The sequence below is a fragment of the Heptranchias perlo genome, chromosome 2, assembly GCF_035084215.1.
Source record: "Heptranchias perlo isolate sHepPer1 chromosome 2, sHepPer1.hap1, whole genome shotgun sequence".
In the NCBI taxonomy this organism is placed as follows: Eukaryota; Metazoa; Chordata; class Chondrichthyes; order Hexanchiformes; family Hexanchidae; genus Heptranchias; species Heptranchias perlo.
In genome coordinates this window covers 35,064,487-35,086,513 of record NC_090326.1, presented here as the reverse complement: position 1 = coordinate 35,086,513, position 22,027 = coordinate 35,064,487, and the positions used below count along the sequence as shown (strand labels likewise).

At 41.1% G+C, this 22,027-nt stretch overlaps 1 protein-coding gene across 6 annotated transcripts in view; it reads left to right on the top strand.

The window, feature by feature from the left end:
* The window catches only part of c2h18orf21 (chromosome 2 C18orf21 homolog), a 68,562-nt gene that overhangs the window by 32,268 nt on the left and 14,267 nt on the right, over positions 1 to 22,027 (top strand). For all 6 annotated transcript variants that reach the window (XM_068001708.1, XM_068001711.1, XM_068001713.1 and 3 more), the window contains 2 exons: positions 302 to 324; positions 413 to 612. In XM_068001708.1, coding sequence (XP_067857809.1) covers positions 302 to 324; positions 413 to 612 — 223 coding nt within the window. The remainder of the gene's footprint in view (positions 1 to 301; positions 325 to 412; positions 613 to 22,027) is intronic.

Sequence of the window (22,027 nt, the reverse complement as noted above, 5' to 3'; positions counted from 1 at the left end):
TCCAGGGTCAGGGAATCAGCCCATTCTTGAGATGATGTTCCCCCTGCCTCTGGAGGCAGCGTTGTAGTATAAATGGAGTATTACTATAAGCAAAAGAAAACTAATAAAGATTATTCAGATTTTGGAACTTTTAGTGATCTTCTATTATTACATATTTACATCTTTTAAGCTTTTCTGTGATTTCTTTTGTGAAGTTACATTAACACCATTCTATATAGGATATACTGTTAATAAAAGGTGTTGGTTTAAATAATTCTTGACTATAAAATGTTTAATTTTTTTTATTTTTCCTCCCTTTCAGATGGACATATCATTCTGTAACAGGTCAGTATAAAACAGTATGCTGCTTCACTGCTTCGATCAATGTGCAATCTTTGGACCAGATTTTGTTAAGCATGCATTTTCCTTGCAGATATGAAAGTTAAACCAGAAGGAGTATGTAGCCACTGTTTCCAGTGCTTTCTTCCTGGAAACCATAGAGTGCGGCTGAAACCCAAAAGGAAGATGACGGTGCAGATAAAAAAGCTACTGCAACATGAAGCTGCTAATTGGAAACTTAATCTGAACCAAGTGCGACAACTGCAGAAGTACAGAAACTCTGGCAGCACATTGGTAAGGTTTGAGACAATCCAGTGTACGAAGAGCTGCTCTATTGTCTACCCTTATTTTTCTCTCTTTTCATGTATATTCTGAGCTTCCACATCCTGGAGCAGGAGTGTTCCATCTGTGGCCTCCCCAAGCCCTGACAATCTGGCCGACAAAGCCCAGGCAGCTCGGACTAGTGCGTAAATTTCTTATTGGCTAGTTTCTTCTGTTTGAATTTTGTCGGCCCGTAGGTTTGGAAAGGGCTGTTCTTGGTCTTGTTGCTTCATTGATGGATAAATCCTAATTCAGAATATCCAAGATCTGTTAGTGACAGCATGAGAGAAAAATGAGAGACTGTGAGATAGATGCAAATTAATGGGAATGCTCTCGAGGCTCCATGGTGCATACCTATGCGGCCCAAGAAGACACAAATGTTTTGCCTAAAGAGAGAGAGAGAGAGAGAATAGGTCTTGGAATCTTCATGTAGGGAATACCAGACAACAAAGACACTTTTATATTACCTTCTCTTGTTGTGATCTGGGATCTGCGTGCTGCCCTTTCCCGTTTATACTGTTGATTTGTTCCAATCATGTAGATCTGTCAGACACTGATTCAGGAGCACGCCTGAGAACACGTCCTTACTTATATATATTAGAAAGCCATGTGCCGTTTTGCAAACACTGCAGAATTCAGTGATTGCAACCAACAGTGTGCAGGTATGCGGATAAGTGGGTCCAGACCATTGTTAGTCTCGTTAGAGGGATTTTCGTTCTGAAGCAGCAGGGACTTTTTTCACTGTTTCTATTTGTGAGACACTGCAAGTCACAGTGCTGTCCTACCATAGCAGGGACTTTAAATACACGCACTTGGGGAGCTATATTTGTGTGGTATAATTTCACAAAAGAAACCACAGAAAACTTAAAAGATGTAAATATGTAATAATGGAAGTTCAATAAAAGTTCCAGAATCTGAATGAGTGTGCAATGATGGAGACCAGCTCCCTTTGTTTACTTTGCTGCAACAGGGAGATCTTAGTCCACTTTTGGATTTGTAGCTCCATGTTTTCATGGATCTACGATGCTGTTGGATTCTGAATGTTGGGTTGTTTACACTGAGTAATCCAGATGGCTGTAGGAGAGTGCATGTCTGCTGTCAACTGTCCCTTAATGTTTGCCCTCATAATAGTGACTACATTGCTTAAGTAATTCATTGGATATGAAGTTCTTTGAGACATCCTGAGGATGTGATCAGGTGAAATATAAATTCAAATTCTTTCTTTATCTTACCGCAAGTGTATCAGATGACATCAGACCAGTTATCAGAATCTTTCTGTTATGAAAATTCTATAAAGTATATATAAAGTAATTTTTCAACATCACGTTTGGCAGGACGCACATATTCGATATTCGGGCACACAATTTTCAGAAAAGTATCCCTTATATATCATGTCATAAGAGGGTACAACAGTGCATAAATTTTTGCTTGACGTCTCAGAGCTCTTATGGCTGCATTAATGATGGAGGGGAAAGAATTGCCAGCCTACACTATTTCCAGCAGGTATGATCTATAAAGTCGGGTAGGTTCCTTTACAGGTGCCCAATTTTCCGATATTTACTGCGTCCAGGCAAACTAGTCTTGGGAAAATCTCTCCTATTATCTGAACTTCCAGCTCAACAGATCCTTTGGCCTATGAGATCAGGGGTGACCAATTTTTACCTTTTTGCTTTCCTGGATCCTCTTTCATTGCCTGACCTGATCCACCCCTCGTCTGTTCCCTGCTGCTCTTTTGGTGCCCTCTCTGCCGCCTCCACTGCTAATGCCTGCTGCTGGCTTATACTGTCCAACACCTAGTTTTCATGTTTGTCTTTTTATACTTTCCAGGCTTGGAATCACTGACAAGGTCATTTCTTCCCACTTTCTTGTACTCCTCATCACCTACACCCCCCTAAACCCTTCCCTGGAGAAAACTCATCCCCAAAATCATTTACAACTGCACTTTCAAGCTCCCACTTGCCTAGTCTTTAGCCCTCTATTCGCCATGATACCTCTGCTGTTGTTGATTTGCTTAACCTCTTCCTCACCACCTTTGATGTGCTTGTCCCCAGCAAAACTTTCACTGCCTCCCATCCCAATCATTCCCCTTGGCGCAGCCCCATCTTCATGCCCTTAAGAGCAAGACACGCAGATTTGAGTCAGCCAGCTGTGCACCACCTACACTCATCTATTGCCAAATCTGGCTGGACCACATCAAACTCTACTGGGCCTCAACCGACCACTACTCTAGGATCTTTCTGGAGAACAAAAATAAACCCTGGCTTCTTTTCTGCACAACTAACCACCTCCTTAAACCCCTCTCCCCTGCACCCAGTACAGAATTTTAATTGCCGCTCATTTATCACGCTGAAATTTCCAACAGAGAATGCTGAATGGTTAGAGTCTTATTATTGAATTCTGTCATTAATGTTTGGAGAGCTGCAGATCTTGTTTGAGTGGAAAGGCTGTGAAGCCCACTCAGATATAAGGACAGTATTTTTCATTTTAAAGAGGGCTAATATTAGTTACCACTTTCCCGTTGCCTTGCCATCAAAATGTAGAATTTTAAATTAGTTGACAAATTACAGTATATAAATTTATATAATCACAGTACAATTACTTTGTTCGCAGCCAGAATTATAAATCCTGATACTCGTGCTTTTGTAATATACATTGATCGGAGAGCTTCGAACGATTAAGAATGTGTAATTTCTCTCCCTGCTCCCAAAATTATTGTTTTTTTCGTGTTTTTATTCTCACTTCATAATCCTCAAATAACTTGCAGTCTTTATATATTTTATATATCTTTACACGCATGTACTGTAGGTCAGTGTCAACGCTGTGGTCCATGGGCTATATGCCAACCCCAAGCTCTGGCAGTCCAGCCACAATAAGTCAGTCCTATTGTCAATTGTGCTTATTCACTGCTTTATCCTGCTTGAATTTCGCATGCTCGGAGGTTTGAAAAGGACTGAACTTGCCGCAGTTACCTTGATAGTGGATAAATCCTAAATGAGAACACCGCAATCTGTTAGTGTCAACAACTTGAGATATTTGCAAATTAATGGGTTTAAACTTTATATGTGGCTACCTAAGTAGCCTCGAAGACAAAAGGCTTGGACCCCTGCTGCGGGTAACCTTTTTAAAGGAATATGTTCCAAAATGAATCCCCGTGGTTATGATGATTTTACCTTCGAGTGCTTGTGGAGAAGATTCCACACGCCCCACCCCCATATCAAATTTAAAATGTCACATCGTGGCTGACCTCTCATTTGGTCAGCATTTTCAAGGCACAGAAATGTGTTGGTTAATTACTTAGCCTCAGACTCTAGCCCCTTCTGCCTCCTCCTCAAATCAGTGACTAATCAAGGGATCAATTTAATTTTGATGTTGATGATGCTACTAGACTGTAAACTGCTATAGGGTTGTTCCAAATTAACAAGTCTGGACAAATTGATTTCTAAGTAAGTGAAACCCAAAGTGCAATCTATTGTTTAATTTATCTTCTCCAATTTTTTTTTTACAGATTTAACTATCCTACAGCTTCCTCAGGTTCTCTACCATATAATATTCCCAATTGAGAGGGTGATCAACTAATGTGTTTCTTGACCCCGCTCAGTGCCACTTTAAATTGCTCTTGGGCATATAGAGCAATGTAGGTTGATGCCTCTGTTAGATTTTTTTCCCCTTTTCTCTCAACAGAAGTGCTTAACACAACACTTCCTCCTGTCAAACTGTCCAAAATCAAGAACTCCCCATAATTGTTAGGAACAAATTTGCTGCCAAAGTCAGGCGGGATCAGATTTATCAGTCTGAAAGGCTTGTGATATGTTAGATATTTGATGGTTTGCTTAATACTGAGCACCGTGTGTTAGCATCACTGGAACAGTCTGCAAGGATTCCAATTTGAATGCTAATTTCAATGAGATATTTTCATGAAATTAAATGTTAATTATGTTTTCAGTGCAGCATTCTATTATTTATACATGATGTGAGATCTGTTTGGTAAGTTAGTGGTTTTTAACCTCCTGATTAGTGTGTAAATTGCTTCCCCGGAATATGGTCAAAAATATCTTTGAGCTCCCATCAAAAATAATGCAGATTTCTGCAACTATGAGTGAGAAAAGGTTGAGTTAGTACAGTGCATTCGCCGCTGTCCATGGTTCATGTGTGAGGCTCGATAGGAATGTCAGATCTCATTTCTGCCTCTGCAGTTGATGACCTTCACACTTTGTAAAGTGCATTCATTTGTTCAAATTGATTTTTTTTAAACTACAAAAATAGTGTTGTTTATTTGGATGTCCTGATTTTCTCTGTTTCTAGTCCTGTGCTCTTAAAGTCACAAAAAACTGTTTTCAACTAAGTCGTCCGAGAACAAGATTGGGGTCAGGTGACCTGCCTTCTGAGGTTGAAGAGCCTGCTAACACTCGCTAAAGAGGCTCGCACATGTATAGTAGCTATTTTGGTCAGGTACTGCAGGGAGCTGTGGCACTCTACCCCAGTAAGGAGTCAACTGTTGGGGAGAAGAGAAAATTGACACACTTTTTTTGTGTTGCTTAGTGTTTTTAAAGTTTGGACTGAAAATGAGGTTTAACAAAAGGGGAAAAAAGAATTTGGATTTATATACAGCCTTACCACATCCTTCAGATGTCTCAAAGCACAGTATAACCAATGGTACTTTTGAAGTGCAGTCACTGTTATATAGTCAGACATGGTAGCCAATTTGTGCATGACAAGGGCCCACAAACAATGAGATAAACACATAGATAAATGACCAGGTAATCTGTTTATGGTGGTGTAGGTTGAGGAAGAATGTTGGCGAGGACAGTAAGTGACGAGTTAGTTGAGATGCTAGGTGGGCTAAAAATTGATGAAGAGGAGGTACTAGAAAGGCTGCCTGTACTTAAAGTAGATAAGTCGCCCAGTCCGGATGGGATGCATCCTAGGTTGCTGAGGGAAGTAAGGGTGGAAATTGCAGAGGTATTGGCCATAATCTTCCAATCATCCTTGGATACAGTGATGGTGCTAGAGGACTGGAGAATTGCAAATGTTAGACCCTTGTTCAAAAAAGGGTGTAAGGATAAACCCGGCAAGTCAGTTTAACCTCAGTGGTGGGGAAACTTTTAGAAATGATAATCCGGGACAAAATTAAGTCACTTGGACAAGTGCGGATTAATTAAAGAAAGCCGGCACGGATATTAAAGGCAAATCGTGATTAACTAACTTGAATGAGTTTTTTGATGAGGTAACAGAGGGTCGATGAGGGCAATGCAGTTGATGTGGTGTATATGGACTTCCAAAAGGCGTTTGATAAAGTGCCGCATAATAGGCTTGTCATCATAGTTGAAGCCCATGGAATAAAAGGGACAGTGGCAGCATGGATACAAAATTGGCTAAGTAATAGGAAACAGGGAGTAGTGGTGAATGGTTGTTTTTCGGACTGGAGGGAGGTATACAGTGGTGTTCCCCGGGGTCGGTACTAGGATCATTACTTTTTGTGATATATATTAATGACTTGGACTTGGGTGTACAGGGCACAATTTCAAAATTTGCAGATGACACAAAACTTGGAAGGGTAGTGAACAGTGAGGAGGATAGTGATAGACTTCAAGAGGATATAGACAGGCTAGTAGAATGGGTGGACATGTGGCAGATGAAATTCAACACAGGAAAGTGTGAAGTGATACATTTTGGTAGGAAGAACGAGGAGAGGCAATATAAACTAACGGGTATAATTCTAAAAGGGGTGCAAGAACAGAGAGATCTGGAGGTACATGTGCACAAATCGTTGAAAGTGGCAAGGCAGGTTGAGAAAGCGGTTAAGAAAGCATAAGGGATCCTGGGCTTTATAAATAGAGGCATAGAGTACAAAAGCAAGGAGGTTATGATGAACCTTTTATAAAATACTGGTTCGGCCACAACTGGGGTTTTGTGTCCAGTTGTGGGCACCGCACTTTAGGAAGGATGTGAAGGCCTTAGAGAGGGTACAGAAGAGGCTTTCAAGAATGATTCCAGGGATGAGGAACTTCAGTTATATGCACAGACTGGAGAAGCTGGGGTTGTTCTCCTAAGAGCAGAGAAGGCTGAGAGGAGAGTTAATAGAGGTATTCAAAATCATGAAGGATCCAGACAGAGTAAATAGAGAGAAACTGTTCCCATTGGCGGAAGGGTCAAGAACCAAAGGACATTGATTTAAGGTGATTGGCGAAAGAACCAAAGTTGACGTGAGAAAAAACTTTTTTATACAGCGAATGGTTGTGATCTGGAATGCACTGCCTGAGGGGGTGGTGGAGCCAGATTCAATTGTGGCTTTCAAAAGGGAATTGGATAAGTACTTGAAGGGAAAAAATTTTCAGGGCCACAGGGATAGGGCGAGGGAGTGGGACTAGCTGGAATGCTCTTGCATATAGCTGGCACAGACTCAACAGGCCGAATGGCCTCCTTCCATGCTGTAACCATTCTGTGATTCTATGACAGCAGGAGAATTTCTTGCTTTTCTTTGAATATTACCCTGGGAGCTTTTACATCTGTCTGAGCAGGAAGACTGGGTCTTTGTTTAATGTATCATCCTGAAAGATAGCACCTCCAACAATGCGGCAGTACTGCGTTGAAGTGTCTTTCTAGATTAAATGTTCAAGTCCATGGTGGCACTTGAATCTACAACCTTCTGCCTCAGAGGCAAGACCGTTACCAACTAATTCAAGTTTGCACAATAGAAATGGAATCAATTTCTTTTACAATCTGGTTTATATCTTTTTTTTGTAAAATTTCATCTTACCATTTTTCTCTTTCCTGCTCCCCTGAAGGTGTCTTTGGCAGTACAGTTTCATGGATGCAGGGGAGCATCACATCTGAGCCCAATTTTGTTCTTCCTTGCTGTCAACACACGTACACGTACACGTGCACTTGCACTATCAGCATGGCTCACTGGATAGTGATCAGGAGCAGGAACCCAGGCTGACTATTTACCCCCACCCCCAAAAAAAAATCAAGGCCCCTGAATCCAATTGTAGCAACCCCAGCACCATTGAGAGCAACTAACTCAGCACAGACTTGAGGATCAAACCTGGGACTTTACTGTTGAGACTCAGCCGGGTTCCTCATTTAACACAGCCACACATCTGTTCAGTCTCCCATGTTGCATTTTGTGTTCAAAAGTATTCGGGTATCAGTGGTCAGTGTTACTTCAGTTAAATTCAGATGAGTACACAATAACTGTTGTTTGACTATGTTCTGACTTGATATTTTTGATGCTGGTTTTCTTAAATGAAAAGAAAATGATGCTTTATAGAAGTTTGAGGAAAAAGTTGTATTCTTAATTCAGTGTCCTCTATGTAATGCTGGACAAAGCACTGATTGCACAAAAGGAGAATCACTACGGATGTAGTACCTTTAAAACATATTTGTAGTTGGTGACATTGTGAGACTAGGGATGGTGTCCGTGTATCGTAGTAGTATCATAGTATGTTACATCACAGAAGGAGGCCATTTGGCCCATCTTGCATGTGCCAGCTCTTTGAAAGAGCTGTGATTTTCCTTTTCCTGCTACATAAAGATGCCTCCCTGCATTAACTTAATAGTTCCTGTCGCCTTTGTAGTAGTGTAGGAACTTCTTCACTGCTCCTGTGGTAGAACTGTTTTAAACTGAACAAAAATTGATTTTCAGTTTTCCTTGGACTTTGAATTAAGATACTGTTAGGCTTCGAGGACTATTTAAAATATTCTTGTGATTACTGTACACAGTGAAAGCACAAGTGATGTTTTGAAAATAGCCACTGAGATTAGACATTGTCTGTCTTTGAAACATGACATGGTACAATATACCACAGCTTCACTTGTGTGCACCAAAGATTATTTATAGAGCTGTAAAATCTATGGTACTTTCATTTGCATTCTCTCTCTCTCACTCTCTTTTTCTCTGTGTGTGTCTCTCTCTCTCTGTCTCTCATCCACTGTCTCACTTGCCAATCAATCAATCACTCTCTTTCCTCATTTTTAAAGTCTCCAGGAGTAAATACGAACATATGAATTAAGAGCAGGAGTAGGCCATTCGGCCCCCTGAGCCTGCTCTGCCATTTGATAAGATCATGGCTGAACTGACCGTGACCTCAACCCTATTTTCCCGTCTACCTACTATAACCTTTGACTCCCTTGTTAATCAGGAATTTATCTAACTCAGCCTTAAAAATATTCAATGACCCTGCCTCCACCGCTCTCTGGGGAAGGGAGTTCCACAGACTCACGACCCTCTGAGAGAAAAAAATTCTCCTCATCTCCGTCTTAAATGGGAGACCCCTTATTTTTAAATTGTGGCCCCTAGTTCTAGTCTCTCCCTCAAGGGGAAACACCCTCTCAGCATCTACCCCTTCTAGTCCCCTCAAGATCTTATATTTCAATAAGATCACCTCTCATTCTTCTAAACTCCAGTGTATACGGGCCCAACTTGTCCAACCTTTCCTCATAAGATAACCCCCTCATTCCAGGAATCAGTCGAGTGAACCTTCTCTGAACCGCCTCCAAAGCAATTATGTCCTTTCTTAAATAAGGAGACCAAATCTGCACACAGTATTCTAGATGTGGCCCCAACAATGCCCTGTACAACTGTAGCAAAACATCTCTACTTTTATATTCCAATCCCCTTGCAATGAATGACAACATTCCATTTGCCTTCCTAATCACTTGCTGTACCTGCATACTAACTTTTTGTGATTCATGTACTAGGACACCCAGATCCCTCTGTACCTCCAGAGTTCTGCAGTCTCTCTCCATTTAAATAATATACTGCTTTTCTATTCCTCCTGCTAAAGTGGACAAGTTCACATTTTCCCACATTATACTCCATCTGCCAAATTTTTGCCCACTCACTTAACCTATCTATATCCCTTTGCAGACTCCTTATGTCCTCTTCACGACTTAAGTTCCTACCTACCTTTGTGTCATCAGCAAATTTAGCAACCATACATTTGGTCCCTTCATCCAAGTCATTGATATAGATTGTAAATAGTTGAGGTCCCAGCAGTGATCCCTGTGGCACTCCACTGGTTACATCTTGCCAACCTGAAAATTACCCATTTATGCCTACTCTCTGTTTCCAGTTGGCTAACCAATCCTTTATCCATACTAATATGTTACCCCCTACACCATGAGCTCTTATTTTGTGTAGTAGCCTTTGATGTGGCACCTTGTCAAAAGCCTTCTGGAAATCCAAGTACATCACATCCACAGGATCCCCTTTATCCACGTTGCTTGTTACTTCCTCAAAGAACCCTAATAAATTAGTCAAACACTATTTCCCTTTCACAAAGCCATGTTGACTCTGCCTGATTGCATTAAGATTTTCTAAGTGCCCTGGTATAACCTCCTTAATAGATTCTAGCATTTTCCCTATGACAGATGTTAAGCTAACTGGCCTGCAGTTTCCTGCTTTCTGGCTTCCTCCTTTCTTGAATAGAGGAGTTACATTTGCTATTTTCCAATCTGATGGGACCCTTCCATAATCTTAGGGAATTTTGGAAAATTAATACCAATGCATCTACTATCTCTGCAGCCACTTCTTTTAAGACCCTAGGATGAAGTCCGTCAGGGCCTGGGGACTTGTCAGCTTTTAGCTCTTAATATTTTTTTCAGAACCCTTTCCCTGGTGATTGTAAATGTTTTAAGTTCCTCCCTCCCTTTCACCTCTTGATTCACAATTATTTCTGGCATGTTATTTGTATCCTCTACAGTGAAGATGGATGCAAAATATCTGTTCAATTCATCCGCCATTTCCTTATTCTCCATTATTAATTCCCCAGACACACACTCTAGAGGACCAACGCTCACTTTACTTACTCTTTTCCTTTTTAAATACCTGTAGAAACTTTTAGTATCTGTTTTTATATTTCTAGCTATCTTTCTCTCGTACTCTTAATTTCTCCCTCCTTATTATTCTTTTAGTCATTCTTCGCTGTTTTTTATATTCTGTCCAATCTTCTGACCTGCCACTAATCTTTGCGGAATTGTATGCTTTTTCTTTCAACTTGATACTATCTTTAACTTCCTTAGTTAGCCACGGATGGTACGTCCTTCCCCTAGAGTCTTTCTTTCTCACTGGAATGTATCTTTGCTGAGTGTTATGAAATATCTCATTAAATGTCTGCCACTGCATCTCTACTGATGTATCCCTTAACCTAAGTTCCCAGTTCACTTTAGCCACCTACGTCTTCATGCCCTCATAATTGCCCTTATTTAAGTTTAAAGCACTAGCCTTAGACTTACTCTTCTCTCCCTCAAACTGAATGCGAAATTCAATCATATTGTGATCACTGCTACCTAGTCCCTTTACAATGAGGTCATTAATTAATCCTGTCTCATTGCACATGACCAGATCTAGAATAGCATGCTCTCTGGTTGGCTCTAGAACGTGCTGCTCTAAGAAACTCTCCCAAAAATCTGACACTAAATTGATCCATGTTGTGATGACTATTTCCAAGATATTCCTAACCCTTACTTATTCAGTTATCTGTGGTTTGTTACACAAAACCAAATTGAGAATTTTTTCAGTGAGCATATCAACCATCTGGGTCCAAAAGCAGGCAGCCTATGACCATGTCCTGGAAATAAATCACTTTGTTCCTACTATAGTCCTCCCAGTTAATTTGTGGTAGATTAAAATCTGCCTAATCTCTCCCCCTCCCCCTCCCCCTCCCCCATGCCAATTGTATTGAGCTCACATATCTCCTTAAACTGTTTGCATAGTTCAGTATCCATACCCTCACTCTGGCTCAGTGACCTATAACAAATACCAATAAAGCATGCTTGCTTTCTCACTCACTGGATCTCTTTCTTGCTCTTATGCGTTCACTGTAATAAATTGGATAGCCAGGTAGTGAAGGATAGAATACTAGAGCCTGATCTTCAGTTGCTTCCAAGCCTTTATTCACAGAGATACACATTCCCCACTCCACACCCTAGATAAGCTCTCATATAAATGGATACAAGAGAGACCCCAATTGATATGCACCACCTGAATACAATTAACATTAATTGATATAAATCATATGGATACAATTAACGTTCGCTTTTTTTTCTTTTTCTCTATTTTGCACGCACATGTTGCTGTTCAAGGCACCCTGGTCCATCATTTTATTTGGATGAGGATTTCTGTAGTACAGAATTTTGGAGATTTCTTCAATGGAAAGGGAGAAATGGTAGGCCAGATCCTCTTGAATCAAATGTTACATAGGGTCCGTATCAGCAGCCCTTTCAAGGCCCATTTTATTTCAGGAGATTAAACAAGTTGATGACTAACTTATACATGGTGTGTTGAAAGGAGTAAGAAAGAAAGAAAGAATTGTATTCATATAGCACCTTTCAGGACCTCCTGAAGCGCTTTACAGCCAATGAAGTACTTTTTTATAGTGTAGTAACTGCTATAATGTAGGAAACGTGAAAGCCAATTTGCGCACAGCAAGCTCCCACAAACAGCAATATGACAATGATCAGATCATCTGTTTTAGTGGTGTTGGTTGAGGGATAAATGTTGGCCAGGACACCGGGGAGAATTCCTCTGCTCTTGTTCAGAACAGTGCCATGGGATCTCTTGCATCCACCTAAGAGGGCAGACGGAGCCTCGGTTTTAACGTCTCATCGGAAAGATGGCACCTCCGACAGTGCAGCACTCCCTCAGTACTGCACTAGATTATCAGCCTCGATTTTGCCCACAACCTGATTGAGGTGAGAGTGCTACCCACGGAGCCACAGCTGACACCCAGTCCATACTTTCTCATGTTCTTAATTAGTAAACTTCAAGGATGCTTTCTGCCTGTGATGGTCCTCTCCAATTACAGTTCATGGTATTGCGTTGAGGTTAAGAGCTATTAATACACGGTGCTGCCTTTCAGCTTTGCTTCTGCCTTCCTCTTTCAGAATGCTCAAAATGCCTTTTCCATGATTGTAGTACATACATATCTATCTTTATTGAAGCAATAAACTCATCAGATTCTCAAACAAACCTGTCATGGTCATCTCATGTGTACCTTGGGGATCTATCCTGGATCCTTTCCTGTTTATCATTTTGATGTTGTGATATACAAATGCATGGAGTCAGATTCCACATGTACACTGACAACACCCAGCTCTACCTTTCTGCCTCCTTCATCTGCCACAATCTCCAACTGCCTAGTCGACATTAAGTCCTAGATGAGCCAAAACTTTCTCCAGGTTAACGTTGGCAAAACATAAGCCATCCTTTTTGATTCCTACCACATGGCTCTGACCTTGACTGCATCAACCTCCCTGGCTGCCACCTCAAACTGAGTCAGAAGATGCAGAACCATGATATACTGCTCTACCTCAAGCTCAGCTTCCTCCCCACATCCATTCTGTTAATAGGACATGCAAGAGACAACTTGAACTTCAAGAGGTACAATTGGGTAATCAGTAAATTTTTAGACACAACATCCTGATTAGTCAGGAGTATTGTAACAAGTTATGGGTGGTGCCAACCCCATCTCTGTTTTGCACTGAAAATCAATGTTTTACCCTTGTGTCCATTTGTTGACATTCCATTACTAAAATCTGCATTTTCCAGACAAAGTCCAAATGGTAAAAATACACAGGTTATCAGATAGTTTCAGTCAGCTTGGTTGGAGAATGGGACTGGAGGCTTTAGGTCTTAGATATAAAAAGAAGTCTTGGCTGCTGCCAATCCCAACCCACAAGTTTGGTCATCGGCCAGTCACAGTTTGTAGTATATAAAAAGGTTGAGAATGTGATGTGGAGATGCCGGTGATGGACTGGGGTGGACAAATGTAAGGAATCTTACAACACCAGGTTATAGTCCAACAATTTTATTTTAAAATCACAAGCTTTCGGAGATTATCTCCTTCGTCAGGTGAGTAGTGAATGAGAGGTTCTCAAATCGCATATCTTATTAGGCTGTGACACCATCACACCAATCAAAGGTGTCGTTGGTGTTCAGACAGGTTAGCCACGGAAAACAGTAGGTCCCAGTATGCTGAATATACAATGTGTCAAATTATACAGACAGAGAGAAAGAGACCCGAAAGGCAGAGAGAGAATTTCCAGTTGTATTAAAAACAGATAACTTTTTTTTTCCCCTTGCTGGTGGGGTTATGTGTAGCGTGACATGAACCCAAGATCCCGGTTGAGGCCGTCCTCATGGGTGCGGAACTTGGCTATCAATTTCTGCTTGACGATTTTGCGTTGTCGTGTGTCTCGAAGGCCGCCTTGGCGAACGCTTACCCGAAGATCAGTGGCTGAATGTCCTTGACTGCTAACGTGTTCCCCGACTGGGAGGGAACCCTCCTGTCTGGCGATTGTTGCGCGGTATCCGTTCATCCGTTGTCGCAGTGTCTGCATGGTCTCGCCAATGTACCATGCTCCGGGGCATCCTTTCCTGCAACGTATGAGGTAGACAACGTTGGCTGAGTCACAGGAGTATGAACCATGTACCTGGTGGGTGGTGTCCTCTTGTGTGATGGTGGTATCTGTGTCGATGATCTGGCATGTCTTGCAGAGGTTGCCGTGGCAGGGTTGTGTGGTGTCGTGGACGCTGTTCTCCTGAAAGCTGGGTAATTTGCTGCGAACGATAGTTTGTTTGAGGTTGGGTGGCTGTTTGAAGGCGAGTAGTGGAGGCGTGGGGATGGCCTTAGCGAGGTGTTCGTCGTCATCGATGACATGTTGAAGGCTGCGGAGAACATGGCGCAGTTTCTCCGCTCCGGGGAAGTACTGGACGACGAAGGGTACTCTGTTGGTTGCGTCCCGTGTTTGTCTTCTGAGGAGATCTATGCGATTCTTCGCTGTGGCCCGTCGGAACTGTCGATTGACAAGTCGAGCGTCATATCCCGTTCTTACGAGGGCTTCTTTCAGCGTCTGTAGGTGTCCATCGCGTTCCTCCTCGTCTGAGAATGTGAGACAAAGGTATAATTAGCTATACCTAACTCGCATTATGAATATAGTAGCATTGATATAAAGACATTTTTATTAATTAGCTTTCATAATTCACTGATTTTTTTAAAATCTAGTTGATGAAGGCAAAAAGGGGAAAGAAAGCAAAACATTAGCCTTTCATATGCTCTGCTACAAAACTCTAGAAAGCCCAGGTTTGTTTTATGTTTCAATTTATTTTCAATTAATCATTCTCATGCCTTGGGAGTACAGTATTCTTCGTTCCCTTAATGCACCTGATAACTTATCTAAGCAATGTTATATCTGTTCCTTTCACGCACATTGTTTGGGTAATTGAATGACTGTGAGTCTTGTAATGAATGAGATGAGCAGAAATCCTTTCGCTCTATATATAATATATATATATATATATATATAAAGCAGCAAAGGGTTTGCCAGTCACTTTAAAGATTTAAAAACAAAGCCAGATAGAGGTTCATTTTGAAGTGTGAATTTAGCCTAGCAGTCAAACATAGTGAACACTTAGCTTTCTGAGCTCAGCTTGACTCCATGACTCCATAAAGATTTTTAAAGGCTCACTGTCTTCATGCAAAGTATTTTGACAAACCTTTTTCCATTGCAGTGACGCAAATCACAGAATGCATTGTTGTGTCACTTGCGCTTGACGCCATTGTGACAAAAAGTGGTGTCTGGTTCTGCTGGCTTTCTGTCTCCAAACAATGAAAAGCTTTCCAAACACTTTTTTCCTTTAGCACAGAACCCCTTAAGATTGTGACAAAAGCTTTCATTGAAGATATTATAAAAGAAGTGCTGACAACATTTCATGTAAGTGGACCATGTGCTTTATGATCGGAAGACTCTGTTGTCTTACTTTTGTGGCGCTAATAATGATCTTTTGTTTGTCATTGGTAATGAATTAAACATATTCACGTGCTACATTTCATGAATTAAACAGTCCTGTTGGAACTGGCAGTAATACTACAACCAGACCCTGTTTGCAACTAATAAGGTTTATTTCCAGGTTAGGTAGAATTACAAAGCACAGCAAATTAAGCTAATACTAGAGTACCAGGCAAATATTCACATACATACAACACAAAAAAAATCTGAGGCTAACTGCCCTAAAAAGCAATTTTCCAGCAGATTGAATATGAAGAAGTACTGGCATAGTGTAAACAAACCATTCATTCCACGTGTCCTACTTTCAGTGGCAGATTATCGACTGCTTCAGTATTCCTCGGGTAGGGATCATCATGTAAAATATATAATAGTCCCTATAAGCCCTTTCACCTGATCAGAATTCCAGCAAAGAAATGAACTACAGTGATCATTGTTTTTTTTAATCTACTTATTTTCATTGAAATGGGATAACAGGTGAACCTTTCAAAGATACAGTGGGGCCACACTTGTTAATTTGGAACAGATCACCACCTCCTCTTTGGAAATGCCTGCTAGGCGTCTTTAGCATGTGTCTGCTCCAGTTTACCTTGCCAAACCACAATGGAGTCTTTCCTCACACAATGGTGAAATTCATGTAAATAGTCCTCAACATTGAATTGAATGGAGTACTCAATTGACATTTGCAGAACACAGGAACTGGTACTTACATTCAAAGCTGCCATTGGCACTTCAATTTCACAAGAACAAAGCTAACTATCCACCAAAGTCATCTTTTTTAACTCTAGTATGGAAAAATGCTGGGTTTTTTCCCTATGGTAAATGTTTTCTGTCCATAGGCTGTGCTTTCCATTGGTTAATAAAGTTCAATACAGCCTTGAGTGTTTTCTGATTGGTTGTAATTTTCCTTTCTAGTTATCATTGCTCCCATCTCATTAATTAATCACATTTCCTTCCTAAGATTCAGGTGCTATCACAGTTCCCCACCTAGCTATCACCCCTAATATTAAAATGAATCACTTTAATAAATGTTTTGAAAATTCACAAAATTACCCATGTCAACTTTCAATTCAACCCGAGTCTTCCTGGCCCCTCCTTTCAGTGCATGGCATGAAGTACTTCATCTATATTCTAAATCCCAGGTACACCTGCACCTATAATGGATAGCACCATACTTGCCCACGTGCCTGCAATCCACAGCCTGACCAAACTGAAGTCCAACACGAAGAACACAATCTGCAGACTGCTACAGATCAGTGTTAATGGGAAGTAAATAATAAATATTTTGATGCTCTCAGTATAAACTTCAACTCCACCTTCAGCAGCAGGGACAGGTGAAGGCTCCATGCATATATCTTTATGAGCAATGCCACAGGAGATCCACTAGTACATATCAAAAATAATATGGCATAATTTGTGATCCAAGATTTGTTTTTTTCACTTTCAAGCTAACATTGAAACATTCGTGAATTAAGTTTGGTGCATTTTGCATTTACTAGATTGACAAAAACTGCCTCATTTTTTTGTCGTGTGATGTATCTGCTTCTTTCTGTCGCAGCCTATTTAGGGTTTAAAAAACAGTTTCACTCGCACAAACTTACACAGCTTTTTGATGCACTAGAAACAGAATATAAATGTTCTCTGTTCAGGAGCCTGTGAGAAGAGAAAGCCATTCAATACACACATCTTGTAGGTTTTGATTGAATATATCCGTAACATCGCCCGTCTCCGAACCTGCCTCAGCTCATCTGCTGAAACCCTCATCCATGTCTTTGTTGCCTCCAGACGCGACTATTCAAATGCTTTCCTTGCACCTTCCGTAAACTTGAACTCATCCAAAACTCTGCTGCCCGTATCCTAACTCGCACCAAGTCCTATTCACCCGTCACCCCTGTGCTCGCTGACCTACATTGGCTCCCAATGCCTCAATTTTAAAATTCTCGTCCTGGTTTTCAAATCCCTCCATGGCCTCACCTTTCCCTATCTCTGTCACCTCCTCCTGCCTTACAACTATCCGAGATCTCTACGCTCCTCCAATTCTGGCCTCTTGCGCATCCACGATATTTATCGCTCCACCGTTGGCAGCCGTACCTTCAGCTGCCTTGGCCTTAAGCTCTGGAATTTCCTCCCTAAACCTCTCTGCCTTTCTACCTGTCTCTCCTCCTTTAAGATACTCCTTAAAACCTACCTCTTTGACCAAGCTTTTGGTTGCCTGGCCTAATATCTCCTTATGTGGCTAGGTGTCAAATTTTGTTTGAAAATGCTAATGTGAAGCGCCTTGGGATGTTTTACTATGTTAAAAGCACTATATAAATGCAAGTTGTTGTTGTGTATATATTTGGTTGATATCTACTTTGAGTATTAGGAAGACATTTAAATTTCCTTTGGCCCAGTTGTTTTTTCTGTCTATCTTGTTCAAATTGAGCCGTCCATCTGAGGGCACCAGAAAGACGAGGAGAGGTCAGAGAGTCTGTGGATGGTCAGCAACAAACTGCCACATGAAGATTAATATTCAAGGATCTTGTGTCTGCTGCAGTTTAGAGCAGCAGATGGAACTTATTATTTTCTATCGGAGGCGGGATAATTAAGCCTGTAACTACTGTAAATTTACAGCGTGTCATTGCTATTGTTCATTCATTGATTGATAAATCACTATGGCAGTTTATAGCCAATGCTACATTCTAATGATGCATTTATTTTACCACCTGCCAAAGTCGAGCAAGGGCACATAATATAACCAGCAAGCCAAAGTCCAGTGACTAGGGATTTCTGTTTGACCACTCAACTTGCTAGATACTGGGCAGGTAAAGGCACACTCTGGTTCATAGGGAGTGCTGGCTCGCCTATGGGGTGGGTCTGAGACACTGAACCCGAGAAATATCTATCTCCAATAAATGCCCAAAAATGTAACACCTACAACATATAAGCAATGGTCATGCTTGCCTTCAAATACTTCAAATAATCAATAAAAAATAACTAGAAACCAGGGTTTTTGTCTAAAAAAAAAATCAAGTGTCAAATACTTGAGGAAAGGTAGAGAGAGAAACATTTTTGTGGGATTCGTTTTTCTTTAGATAGTTTTAGCTTCATGATCCATATTATTGAATTAGGTTTTTTGGTAAAGCAATGTTTTGTAATACAATCCCTTGTCCTGGTTTGAATTACTCTGTGTACAGTGTCTGAATCATTATCACAGTTATATAAATTTGCCACGTAGTGTAAATCTGCTCAAAGCTGATGTACTGCACCGTTCTTTGTGTCCCTCTTTGCTAATTAGGATACAGAACACAGTGAATGAACTGAGGACCCTCCCTTGTAGCAGGGGATTGGTTCAAAATTCTGTAAAGATCCAATTGTGGCTACGAATAGCTCCACCCAAATCAGTACTCCAGTTTGACTAGAACCTAGTGCGTTTATCTGCCCTCGTCAGAACCACTGTTCAGAACAATTCGTCTGTACAGCTTGTAAATCATAAATGTTCAGTGCCTTTTGTTATGGCCGCATTTGTGTCGGTAAGTATTCAATCTGTTTAAAATTAGTGTATTTAGTTATTTATAATTACTTGCAGACAGATTATGATATTTATGTGAGCTAGCACTATAATTAACGGGAAGCCAAATAGAAACATATATTTTAAACTGATCCCTTTAATGCTGCATGAAAAGGTTAGAGTAGAATCTGGTTCAAGTAGTTTAAAAATGGAAATTTGCTATTCTGTGCTGCTAAAAAATTGAACTGACCTTCAGATGTAAGCATGCAGTGCACGTCTGTTCGTCCAAAGCACTCCGGAGATACCCATTGGGTTTAGATAACGAAGTGCATCAAAGAGTTTGACAGGCTGTCGGGAGCATGCTGTGTTCCATAGGTTCTTTGCCACAAATAATAAAAAGCTGCCTACAGGAATATTTATAGGGTTTGTGTACGATTGTGTTTGTGCAGTGCTCAGGAGTTTGTGTTTAAATAAAACTGATTTTTTTTTACTAACCTCTGAATTAGCCGGTCCCCAGGGCAATTTAATAAACGCTGTAAATTCAGACTGAATGGTAACCTAGACAGACTGTACTTTGATTCACTGACACCAATTGGCAATGAGTTAGTGACTGATCCTTTGCAGTAATATATTGTTGCTTAATGTGACAACTGTGCATTGTAGCTGTTTAGTATGTGTGCTGCATGGTGTGTATTAGTAATTGTTTTCCAGCGTCAAGATGCCTCTGATTCACTCTACCTTTGGAAAGGAACAATGATTAGTATTATGTCATAAAATAGAATCATAGAATGTTATAAACACAGAAACAGGCCATTCAGCCAATCAAATCTGCGCCAGTATTTTTCCCCACGAGCTATCTATTCTAATCCCACACTACTGCTACCTCCCCGTACCCTTTATTAATCCCTCTTTTCAAGCAATTCCACTTCAAAATGGACACTGTGACAAGAGAATTGCACATTTACACCCTAAAATGTATATAAAGATTTTTTTTCTCTATCTTTTCTGAATAAATCTAAATTGCGACAATTTTAATTGGCATTACTTTAAACTGCTGTATGGGTATTATCCATTGAGCTTCTAAGTCTATCACAGTTTCCTATCCAATAATATTTTATTCCTTTCATTTTTGTTCTAGCTCAATGCACAAATCCAACTTCACTGTTGTAAGTACTGTATTTGGTTATGCAACAAATCTCGTAGGCTGGGATTGCAGCTGCGCAGCGCCATGGAACAGAGTTATAAGCTTGAATTCATTTCACGTCATCTAATATTGTTGGTTCAAAAAATACATTTACGAAAGGAAAATTATCTTTCAGGCCTTTGATTTTTTTTTTCTGGCAATGACTCCTTGCTGAGGTTCGGTTCACGGGCTGTGGTCACCCTTTGGTATCACGATTTATTCATGTGTGAGTCATGAGTGTTTCAGCAAGCTATTTGAATGCAAGGGACATCACCATTGACCACTAATGTCCACACACCTGCATTTCCAACAGTTTTCTTTGGGTAGCGAGCAGTGACCAATCTCCCCCTCCCTAGCCCAGGGGGTGCTGAGGCCAATTGTAGCACTCCTACTCCCCCCCCCCCCCCCCCCCACCTCGGCTGAGATCAGTTGTCTTAGCACAGACTGTGTACTGAACCTGGGATCTCATTGTGTGGTTCAGCTACGCATTGGGTAAAACTCGTTGAGCCATTTGGGGGTCATCTTAAACAGAAAATTTAAAGATAAGAATACATATTTCCATCTGTTTGCAGTTAGTGGAAATCCTCCTCCATGTGTCTGCGTTGTTAGAGGTGCTGTCGTTTGGATGAGACCATAAAACCACACATTTACAGCTCAGAAGGAGGCTGTTCAACCCATCGTGTCCCTGCGGGCACTTTAATAGAGCAATCCAAAACTAATCTCACTGTCCTGCTGTCTCCCCATAGCCTTGTATTTTCATCTGGTTTAAATATTTATCTTATTTTCTCTTTAAAGATGTAATGGTCTCTGTCTCGACCACACCCTGTGACAAAGCATTTCATGCTTCTGCAACCCTTTGTTTAACGAAATTTCTCCGAATCCCTCCCACCAAGGCCCTGTTCAGGTAGATGTAAAAGATCTTCATGGCACTTTTTTCAAAGAAGTGGATTTGGCCAACATTCTTCCCTCAACCAACACCACCAAGAACAGATTAACTGATCATTGATGCTTGTGGGACCTTCCCGTGAGCATGTTGGCTTGCATAACAACAGTGATTAAACTACTACAAACATAATTTATTGGCTGTGAAGTGCTTTAGGCCGTATTGAGGTTGTGATAGTTACTGTATAAATGCATGTTCTTTCTTCTGACATTATGGGGTCATTTTTTGTCTTTAGTGCTCCTGGCACTCAGCTTCACAAGTTTTTTTTTATTCGTTCATGGGATGTGGGCATTGCTGGCAAGGCCAACATTTATTGCCCATCCCTAATTGCCCTTGAGAAGATGGTGGTGAGCCGCCTTTTTATCCCCTGCATTCCATATGGTGAAGGTACTCCCACAGTGCTGTTAGGTAGGGAGTTCCAGGATTTTGACCCAGCGACACTGAAGGAACGGCGATATATTTCCAAGTCAGATGGTGTGTGACTTGGAAGGGAATGTGCAGGTGGTGGTATTCCTATGCGCCTGTTGCCCTTGTCCTTCTAGGTGGTAAAGGTTGTGGGTTTGGGAGGTGCTGTCAAAGAAGTACACAGTCAGCACCCAGGGAACTGTACCCCGGTGAGGGTCAGTGCCTGGGGAACTGTACCCCGGTGAGGGTCAGTGCCTGGGGAACTGTACCCCGGTGAGGGTCAGTGCCCGGGGAACTGTACCCAACTTCACAAGTTGGATAAGCATATTGGGAATTTGGGCACCCACAATTCCCAACATGCGTTCCCAGTGCACAAAGCTCTGTTAGAGCACTAAAGATGAAAATTTACTCCATTGTTCCTTTGCAAATGAGTTGTGTGTTTCACCTGGCATTAACCATAGTAGAAAATGTAGACACAGTGGGGAAAACCCAACAATAGTCCAATTTATAATGGAAATTTATAATATAAATCCGCTGGTATTTTAAAACTATTCAGTATTTAAAGTCTACTGGTGCTAAT